Here is a 10,041-nt window from a genome sequence, read left to right as displayed (position 1 = left end):
CTGGGGGGTGGCTGTATTAAGAGCAGGTAGAAACTCCTTGAGGGCTGCAGCTCCTCAGAAGGCCTCAAGGCCCCTGTCTGCTCATCTGAGGCAGCGCGCCATCATGTGCGTAATTCCTCCTTAATTGCCTGTACACCTCCATACCTCACCATAGAATGATTAGGCGCTGTCCCTCTCCTGCTCCTGCAACTGAATCGCATCAGCTCCTGTGCTGCTGTGAACTTAGCTCCAGCTGTGAGTCGTGTTCCTGCTGGTTTGCAAGCGGCTTGAAAACCCGATAATCTGAAGGCTCAGCCACAAGCAGCAGCACGTTCAGCGCAGAATTCCTCTAAACGAAAAACGCTGCTGATGACACCTCCGGAAACAGCAGCCGCAGCGGTAGCAGCAGCAGCAGCAGCAGCATCAGCATCAGCGGAAGCAACAGCTAACAGGCAGCATGGAATGCAGTAGGATGCGCTGCACGCCATCATCGCGTCAGCAGGATCACGTTAGAAGCTACAGCAGCAGAAGCAACAGCGACAGCAGAAGATGAACGCACACGGCCACTCGGTGTACGTTCTGCCTGCCGCTGCACACTCAGGAGCTCCCCCCCACGGAGTCAGCAGCAGCAGCAGCTCCTGCAGCGGCGCGCTTTTGACTGCTCGCATGCAGCGGGGGACACCTCAGAAGCGAAGCAGCGGCAGCAACGATGCTGCTGCTGCAGCACAGACAGCGATAGCGCGGCGAGTTGAGGCCCGCAACGAATTTGCGCAGCGACAGCGCAGGCATGCTTCAAGGCAGCAGAAGCAGCAGCAGCAGCAGCAGCAGCAAACTCAACAGCAGCCGCAGCTGGTGCTAAAGCAGCCACGTACACATAAAAGCCAAGACGCAGGCGGCGTACAGGTGACACTCGCAATAGAGGGTAGACGAGCACTGCCTTCGCGTGACGCAGCAGCGACAGCGGCAGCCACTGCACCAGGCCCAGCCCCAGCAGCCGGAGGAGAAGCAGCTGCAGCAGAAGCAGCAGGAGCAGCAGTGGGTCCTTCACCTGCAGCAGATCCGGCCGCACTCAAGAGCAGCACCCGGAACGATGCTCGGGCAGCGGCACGCGTCTCAGCAGCCGCAAGCAGGATGTTGTCGGCTAGAGAAGCTCTACGAGCAGCAGCAGCAGCAGCAGCAAGAGCTAGACCAGCAGAAGCAGCTGTAGCAGCACCAGTAGCTGCTGCAACAACACCGCAGAAGCTAGAAAGCAGCAACAGCAGCAGCCCGATTGACCCACATAGCAGCATCCTTGATAGCGACACTCCCCAGCACATCGTCAGCAGAATCCTTTCTCGCGTGCGAAGACGCGTGGCAGAAGAAATGAACAGCAGCAGCAGCAGCACTAGCAGCGATGCCAGCAGCAGCAACCCTTGGCGCTGGCAACCGCTTCACAGGACAACGCGTAGCAGCAGCACGTCCCAGCGATTGCACCGCCGCAGCAGACATAGCAGCCGCAGAAAACACTTGAAAAAGAACAGCAGCAGCAGCTCCAGCAGCAGCAGCAGCAGATACAGCAGCGGCAGTAGCAACAGGACCCGACGGGTAAACAAAAGCAGGCATCGCCACGGGGAACGGCCAGGGCGTAGCAAACGGCGCAGCCGCAAGAAGAAAAGCAGCAGCAGAAGCAGCAGCAACGATGTCCACAGCAGCAGCAGCAGAAGGGATCGGACGAAGCTGAGCAGTGACAAGGTGCCCTCTGCTTCCCTCAACCGCCTCATGTCGCCCAGGGCACATGCATGTCTTTCATGCAGCAGCAGCAGCATCTGCAGCAGCAGAAACAGCAGCAGACGCGTGTGTCTATACCTTGTAAGGGAGTTTCTGTGTCGCATGCATCATGTTGCTGCTGCTGTCGTGTTCCGTTACTGTTGCTGCAGGCCCGAAGAGCGTCGGTGCAGAAGAAAGAACTGAATAAAGAACTGTTGCTATCCTGCAGGAGCAGCGGCAGCAGCAAGCCAGAATCCTTGATAAGCCAATGGTTGAACTTCTCTTCTGCGGTAACCGGCACTTCCCCTTTGTGTGCATGTCTTTTAATAGCTTCTCTAATATTTTTGTTAATAATTTATTAACAAGTAAAGGCTGATGAGTAGAACCAGAGAGGTAACAAGACCCTCGGGAGCAGCAAGTTTGTGCAGCTCTGCTGCCGTGCTGCTGCTCTGCTGCTGACGTATTTCTGCTGCTGTGCTGCTGCTGTGTTGCTGCTGCAGTTTCTGCTGGATGACGAGCCCAAGGGGCTTGCAGACCCTCAGCAACTCATGGGTTCTCTTGCCGGCGTCGCTCTGGGGACTTCTATCTTCAGCAGTGTCACGGGACCACCAGCAGCAGCACCGACAGCAGCAGAAGCAGGAGCAACTAGACAACGGAACGGAAGGGAGGCTCCTGCGTTAGCAGGTGGCGAAGAGGAGTTTATTCTGAACTCAAAGCCAGAGGAGGTCATAGCCCGCATCAAGCGGCGCCTAGGGCTCGTCAGCAGCCGCAGCAGCAGCAGCGGCAGCAACTGCAGCAGCAGAAGCAGGTGCCGCTGCTGCTGCTGGGATCGCCGCTGCTCGTGCAAACGGCAAGGGCGGGGTGCAGCGGGCCGCCATCCACATTCTTTGTCTCGCGGTTCAGACCGACTGCTGGACGAGACACAAGGCGCCGATAGCACCTCTTCATTTTGTGGCAACGCAGACAGCAAGCAGCAGCAGCAGCAAAGAGAGCAGGAGCAACAGCACCAGCAGCAGCATACCGTTGGCCAAGGGCACATCCCGTGGGTACCTGGCGGTCGGTGTCCGGAAAGTCTCACCCTTAGTGCCCTTGAGCTCTCGCAGGAGGGCGAGTCACATTCGAACCAACAGCAGCAGCAGCAGCAGCAGCTTACCCAGCAGCAGCTGCAGCAGCATCAGCCTGAAAGGAAAATGCCAGCAGAAGCCGATTTCTGCGGAACTCCCTTCTCCCAGTTTGCTGGCGATTGCTCTCAAGCTGTGGATGCTGTGAAAGACGGAGCAGCAACAGCAGGAGCACCAACAGCAGCAGATATATCGCCATTGAATGACAGCCTCCTTTTTCGCCTGTCCCCCGACTCGTCGTGCTACCCGTTGTCTCCTTCAGAGTCTGCCCTTGAAGCCTCGCCCCCGCAGCAGCCGCAGCAACAGCAGCTGCAGCAGCAACGCCGGCGTCTCAGCAGAGATAGCCTACGGGTGTTGGAGACAGAACCACCGAAGGAAGCGCAACAGCAGGAGCAGCAGCATCAGCAGCCGCAGCTAAGGGACACTGACTACGCAGATGAACTGGCACGCCAAGCCCGGCGGCAGCAGGAGCTGGCACAGCAGCAGCAGCCACACCAAAGGTATCGAAGCAAAAGCTCTCATCCAACGCTGCAGCAAGCCCTCGTGCAGCGCAGACAGCAACAGCCTGAGGAAGGGGCCGGGGCACCGCAGCATGGGCAGCAAAGCCGGGCGACCCAGCAGCAGCAAAACCCGCGGGAAGGACAAAATCACCATCAGCAGCAGCAGGGGACGAGACACCTCAGCCCTGGCGGGAGTTGTGGGGACAGTGAGGATGAGCCAGCTATGCGGACTCGCACACAGGAGAATGAAGAGCAGCAGCAGGCTCAGCAGCTGCAGAAGCAGCAACAGATGGTTGCAGCTGCCGCAGAGAAAGCAGCTCATATCGAAGCTGCAGAGTACTGCGCTGCAGCAGCAGGTACTTCGCATCACGAGCAGCGGCAGCGGGAACAGCAGCAGGACCACCAGCAGCAGGACCAGCAGCTCCAGGGGCAGCAGCAGCAGCAGCAGCAGCCACAGCAACTGAAGCAGTCGCCGCAACAGCAAGAGCAGCCGGAGAAGCGGCGTGATGATTTGCAAGCTTCTACACAGGAACGGGTCAACGCTCTATCAGCAGACGAACTATCTCAATTAACAGAATCAGCATCACAGCGAGCGGCGGCCACATTAGGACACCTTGCAGTAACAGATGAGTTCGACGAGGCTGCTGCGTTAGCTGTTGCAGCGAGTGCGTCAGCTGCAGCAGTAGGATCAGCTGAAGCACCCCCAGCAGCAAAGATGATACCGGAACCAAGTAAACCGCCAGAGTCTGCAGCACCGGCAGCAGTAAGCAGCGCCAACGCAGAAGATTCATCTCTTTTCGAATCAACAGACGCCGCTGCGGTTCTTGAGCTGCCAGTAGGAGCAGCAGCAGCAGCAGGATCAGCAGCAGCAGCCTTTGATGCTTCTGGGAGCGGTGATATACATATAGCAGCACCAACCACTGCAGATCCATGCGCTGCTATGGGGCCCGCTGCAGCAGATACTGCTGAGGCTCTTCTAACCTGCGCTGCAGAAATACAGCAGTCTCAGCTGGCGGCAGCAGCTGCAGCTGACTCTGCTGACAGTGCTGCTGCAGTGGCAGCCCCTGCAGCAGCAGCAGCAACAACAACAGCACCGCCGACTGCACTCAATTCTCGAGCAGCTGAACTCATAGATGCTACTGTGGCTGAAGCTGCTGCAGCTGTCCCAGTTTATCCCGTCTCTGGCGTGGCAGATTCTGCTGCACCGCGAGTTGCTCCGTTTGTTGCAGAGGCTTCTGGGGTAGCTCATCCTGCTGCAGCAGTAGCTGCCCCTGCTGCAACATTAGCTGCTCCTGCGGCTGCAGTGGCTACTGCTGCTGCAGTAACTGCTCCAACTGCTGCAGTAGCTGCTCCACCTGCTGCAGCAGGAGCCGATCCTTCTGCTACAGCAGCTGCATCTGCAGCTACAGTAACTGCACCTGCTGCTACAGCAGCCGTTGCTGCTGTTGCAGTAGCTGCTCCTGGTGCTGCAGTAGCTGCTCCTGACGCTGCAGTAGGTGCTCCTGCTGCTGCATCAGCTGCTCCTGATGCTGCAGGTGCTCCTGCTGCTGCAGGACCTGCTCCTGCTGCTGCAGTAGCCGCCCCTGCTGCTGCAGTAGCTGCTCCTGCTGCTGCAATAGCTGCCCCTGCTGCTGCAGTAGCTGCCCCCGCTGCTTCATTCGCTGCTGACCGCATGGACGGGCTCACCAACAGCCAAGTGATCGCGAACACTACTGCAGCAGCAACAGCAGCAGGCCTACCGCTAACAGCAGTAGCAGGGATACCCATAGTAGCAGCAGAAGCGTCCTCTGCATGCGAACTGCCGCAGCTGATGCGTCTCCCTCCACAGGAATGTGTGCTGCAGCAACTGCCAACCTTATGCAGCACCAGCAACAGCAGTAGCTGCTGTTGTTTGCGGATTCCCGTCGCTGGCCCGTCGGTGTCTGCTGCTGCACCCGTGGCATGTGTGGGCTGTCTGCAGCGGCAGTTGCTGCTGCTTCATCATAAACAGTTACAGCAACAGCAGCAGCGTGAGCCAGCACAGCATCCACATGCAGCTTATCTGCAGCTGCTGCAGCGGGAGCAACAGCATCCAAGTGCTGACATTCCTGCTGCAATGCGAGTTACCTCACCACCAACCGTTGGAGCAGCAGCAGCAGAGCAGCAGCAGCAGCAGCGGCCAGTGCAGCACCCAGAAGAAGCCTTGGGGAAGCATTTGCTGGAAATGCTGCGAACAGCAGTTCAGCGTCCTTCTAAGGAGTGCCGACGCGGGAGACAAACTCGCAGACACTACAGCAGCAGCAGCAGCAGCAGGAGCAGCTGCCGCAGCAAGCTAAGAGAACGAAGGGGCGCCGATGAGGGTCAAACTGCATACTCAAATGCGAAAAAAGAGAAAATGGGGAGAAGGTACAGACACGCCGGAGGCAGAACGAGCCACAAACATAATATGCGCAGCAGCAGCAGAAGCAGCAGCAGCGGCAGCAAAGGGGCATCGCCGAGAGGAGAGAAGAGACCAGACTGCCAGCGAGGCAGCTCAAATGCTGCGAGAGGACGTGAAGCAACAGGCAGCAGCAGCCGTCATGGGCGCATGCAGCAGGGAACCCCGCTTGCTGCTGCAGCTGCAGCAGCTACTGTACCTGTGGCTGCTAATGCTGGTACAGCAACAACTGCAGAAACTGCTGCACGGAGCAAAGACTTCACCCAGAGGAGGGGGCGGCGGGAGGACAACAGGCAGCAGCGGAAGGAGCACGAGAGTGAAGACTATGAGGCGGAAGAGCAGTTGGCAAGGGGTTTTAGGCTACAGCAGCGGTGTCGTTTGCTGCGGCTGCTGCAGCAGCAGCTCGAGCTGCAGCAGACGCGCTTTTCAACTGCTGAATTGTTAAAGGACTGACACTCCAAGCGCAGCAGCAGCCAAGCAAATAATAATAGTAATAATGCCACACCCCTTCACACTCACACTTCTCACCAAGCAACTGCTGTAGGAACCTGTACACTGAGCTGAGGCAGCAGAAAACACTGACACTGAACACTGTTCAGCTCCTTCTAGAGGCACGTTGAAACGCCAAATCCCGATGCTGCAGCGGGGCCCCCTCTGGCTTTGCCCCCGCTACTGTAGCTGCCGCTGCAGGTGGGGGGCCTCTGTGCTGGGCCCCCTGGCGCTTCATCAGAGCCTAGGGGAGAGTAGCATATAGCCAGGGTCGAGGGTGGTCTTAACGCCACTTCTTCTGTTTTGGTTTGGGGGTGCGCATACACTTGCTCGCAGCCCTGCTGCGGTGCTAGTACATTGCTGTAATGCTCCAGCCGCTCTGCTGCAAGGAGGCGGCGCGGCGCCGTTGGGTGCTGAAAAGTTTTTTCTATGGGGGCAATTCGCCCGTTTGCTGCTCCCGCCATTCTGCATGCGCACTGCTGTGTTTTCTGATGACAGCATCTGCTGTCTGTGCAGCTACTGCTTCTGCAGCTGCACGACTGCCGAGGGTGGGGTATATGGACTGGCATTTCCCTCGCATTGCGGTGCACAGACACCTCCGTATCTGTTGCTTCCACTCCGATCCGTTCCATAGATACAAACATTAAGAAAATCTGCTTAGCAGTATCGTGCGTTTCGTTGATGAGGTGTACGTACACAGCTCTGCGAGAGGCAGCCCTAAGGGGCGCAGCACCTCGCGAGCGCGCCGCTGCACTTTGTTCCCTTTTGCGAGTTTCGTTATTCTGTGGACCCGCACCGGAGAACAGAAGGGGAGCGCCATGTGCTCCACGTACACCCCAAAAGGAGTAACATACCCACAAAGAAGCATCGACAATGAACAGCGAAGTGACAGACACACACCCTAAACCCGAACCGCAACCGAACAAAGGGGCCCAAGCACACAAACACAAACACACACAACACGGCGTTCGAGGGGCCCCCAAAGCCTACTGTATATATGGCTCCAGGGCCCCCCCTACAGCGTAGGCCTCGCACTCTAGCAGGCCCCAACAGGTAAGGCGGCGCTCCCGGGGGCCCAACTGCAATGTGGACCGCAGGGTGTGGGGGCCCCCAAGGGGCATTATTCATTACCTTGGGTTCCACAGCCCCCAGGGCGGTGTCCCAACAGGCTCATGGGGGGACCCCCTAAAGCGGGGCCCTAAAGGGGGGCCCCTTTAGGGGGGGCCCCTATAGGCTACACAAGGAGCCCGAAAGCTCACTAACACCAGCTGAGCCTTCGCGCATCCCTTTAACGATGGGAGTCTGCCGGGCTCTATAGAGCGCAACGCTGCACCTCTGGGGACCCCTTGGGTCCCCGGGGGCCCCCCACGACTGTGGTGACAGGTGTAAACGGTTGGTGCGCCCCCTCGTAGCGGTCAGTGGGCAGGGACTGTCTTCTGGTCCTCCCCCTCAGCAGCAGCCCTCCAGCTCCCCTTTGCTGCTGCCTCGGCCTCGAGCTCTGCCCAGCGCTGAGCCCTCTCCTCTTCCTGCTCCTTCCGCCTGCAGCAGTAGCAACAGCAAAAGCAACAACAGCGACGAAACCATCATCAATGTACCCGCAAAGCCGCCCTAAAACATCCCTTCGTATGTGCAGCAACAGTAGAAGCAGCACAGGCCGTGGCAATGCCCCCGCCTAATGCTGATACATTCATTCATACGTGCAAACATGCATGCATGTATGCATGCATGCAGCGCTCACGCTAAGACTGCAACGCTTCCCAAAGGCAAACAGAGATATAAATACAACTAGTGAAAACCTGAAGTAGAGCAAAATGCACAGGTTTCTGCCTCAGGGTTTAAGGATATACGGTTAAGGGTTTACAGCTGCGTACCGTTTCTCTTCAGCGACAAATCTGCTGCTACATTCATCAAAGAGGGCTGTGTCCGCTTGGGCCAGCAGCTTGGAGACGTTGTACGTTAGCGTGTGCACAGTAACGCTCCAGTGCTGCTGTGAGCTACGAAACAATGCCCCTATTATGATGGGAAACAACTCCTGCAGCAGTAGCAGCAGGCACAGCAGCAGCAGCAACGGCAGCAGTGGGAAGACCAGCAGCAACAGGAGAGGAAGCCGCCCCCAAACAAAGTTTGTGTCCCTGTTCTACTCTTCCTCATCATCTAGTCTCTCTACTACTTTCCGCTACTGTTTGCCATTGTTGCAGCAGCTGCACGAACTGCAGCAGCTGCAGCACGACCATGTCTGTGTGCAACAACTGCAGCAGCGAATAGCCCCCCAGTGCGCATTCGCTCTAGCCTCAGTCGTTGGGTTGTATTTTGCTAGTCGAATGACAAAGGCTCAAGAAGGTTTATTTTACGTATTATTATTTCGTATATTTGTTTGTGAGGGTTAACACTCTATTCGGGCTTATGGTTTATTAGGTTTTATTAGATTCTATTATTGTTTATTATGGTCTACGGTCTATTAAGGTTTATTAAGGTGTGCCACTGTCTATTAGGGCTTATTGCTGTTTATTATTTTTTATTAGAGCTCATGGTTTACTAGATTTTAGGGTGTAACAGGGTTTACTACGGTTCGTTTGGGGTTATTGCTCTCGATTGATGTTTAGGGTGTATTCGTTTTATTATCGTTGATTAGGGTTTAGGGTTTATTAGGGCTCGTTGCTGTTGCCTAGGGTTTGGGGTTTACTAAGGTTTGTGAATGTTGATTCGGGTTTAGGGTTTGATGCTAACCGGCCTGTTGAGGTTGATAAGCCTGACGATCTTTTCGTTGTTCCACAGGAAGAGGACCCTCTCAGCCACCAAAAAGTTGGGGGATTGAATGCATTCAGCTAGCCGTGTAAACAGCGGCAGCATCACCTCCTGGAACTCCGGCAGCTGCGTCTCCTGCAGCACCTGCACCCAGCAGCAGCAGCAGCAGCAGCAGCAGCAGCAAGACGAAGAACAACAGCTTAACAGCGCGCGCATTCACGCATACTATGCTGCAGCTGCAGCAGCTGCTGCCGCTGGTGCAAAGGGCAAAGAATGGAGAAGTGCTCTCGCAGCAGCTGCTACTGCAGCTGGGAGAATGGCTGAGGAGTACAGTTTTTGTGTTCTATAGGCTGCTTATAATGAAGCAGTTAAAGAAATCAATAATAATACGAATAGCAGTAACGAGTACAGTCATCATAATAGTAATGGTCATAACCACAGTAATAATCATAGAAATAATTATTGTTATTATATAGTATATGTAGCATATATATATATATATATATATATATATATATATATATATATATATATATATATATATATATATATATATCATAACAGCAATGATGAAATCCTTACGTGCTCCAATTCATTCAAAAATAATACCACCTTGGGGGCGTTGCAGGCTGGCCAGAAACGGACCATACCCAGGATGATGGGCACAGCAACGCGGCTCTCCTTCGCGACGTATCTGAGACAGAAACCCTAAACCCTAAACCCCACACCCTAAACCCTACACCCTAAACCCTACACCCTAGTCCTTACAGGCCAATAACTGAATAGAGCAAGAAAAACAACACCACGGGGTACACCACAAAACGCCCCAGCGACAGTGACGGCAGCAGCAGCAGTGATATACTATATCGACGTACTGTTCCATGCAGTAGGTGAGTTGTTTATGGAAGGCAGCAAGAGAGCGAGCCTTATGAAGCGGCAACAATACACGCTCAAGAAAGAGTTTATGCTCAGCCTTCAGGGGGACAGCAAAGCCGTTAATGACGCTGCAACGCCAACAAAAGAAAGAAGAGATACGACTGAATGC

At 55.6% G+C, this 10,041-nt stretch overlaps 2 protein-coding genes across 2 annotated transcripts in view; one reads left to right on the top strand and one right to left on the bottom strand.

Moving 5' to 3' along the window:
* Positions 1–645: 645 nt before the first annotated feature.
* Positions 646–6,215, top strand: EMH_0009910 (uncharacterized protein; the record flags this gene model as incomplete). The annotated part of the gene is made up of 2 exons (XM_013494558.1): positions 646–1,827; positions 2,226–6,215. The coding sequence occupies 2 exons, from the start codon at positions 646–648 to the stop codon at positions 6,213–6,215; spliced, it is 5,172 nt and encodes a 1,723-aa protein (XP_013350012.1).
* A 1,451-nt stretch (positions 6,216–7,666) lies between these two features.
* Positions 7,667–10,041, bottom strand: part of EMH_0009800 (serine/threonine protein phosphatase 2A B56 delta subunit, putative) — a gene marked incomplete at both ends in the record, with an annotated part of 3,664 nt that continues 1,289 nt past the window's right edge. The window contains 5 exons of the mRNA XM_013494557.1: positions 7,667–7,790; positions 8,123–8,283; positions 8,979–9,140; positions 9,579–9,690; positions 9,872–10,000. Coding sequence (XP_013350011.1) covers positions 7,667–7,790; positions 8,123–8,283; positions 8,979–9,140; positions 9,579–9,690; positions 9,872–10,000 — 688 coding nt within the window. The remainder of the gene's footprint in view (positions 7,791–8,122; positions 8,284–8,978; positions 9,141–9,578; positions 9,691–9,871; positions 10,001–10,041) is intronic.

Source organism: Eimeria mitis, genomic scaffold (genome assembly GCF_000499745.2).
Source record: "Eimeria mitis Houghton genomic scaffold, Emh_scaff12, whole genome shotgun sequence".
NCBI classification, from domain to species: domain Eukaryota; phylum Apicomplexa; class Conoidasida; order Eucoccidiorida; family Eimeriidae; genus Eimeria; species Eimeria mitis.
The sequence above is the reverse complement of the archived record's forward strand: the minus strand, read 5'-3'. Positions and strand labels throughout refer to the sequence as shown.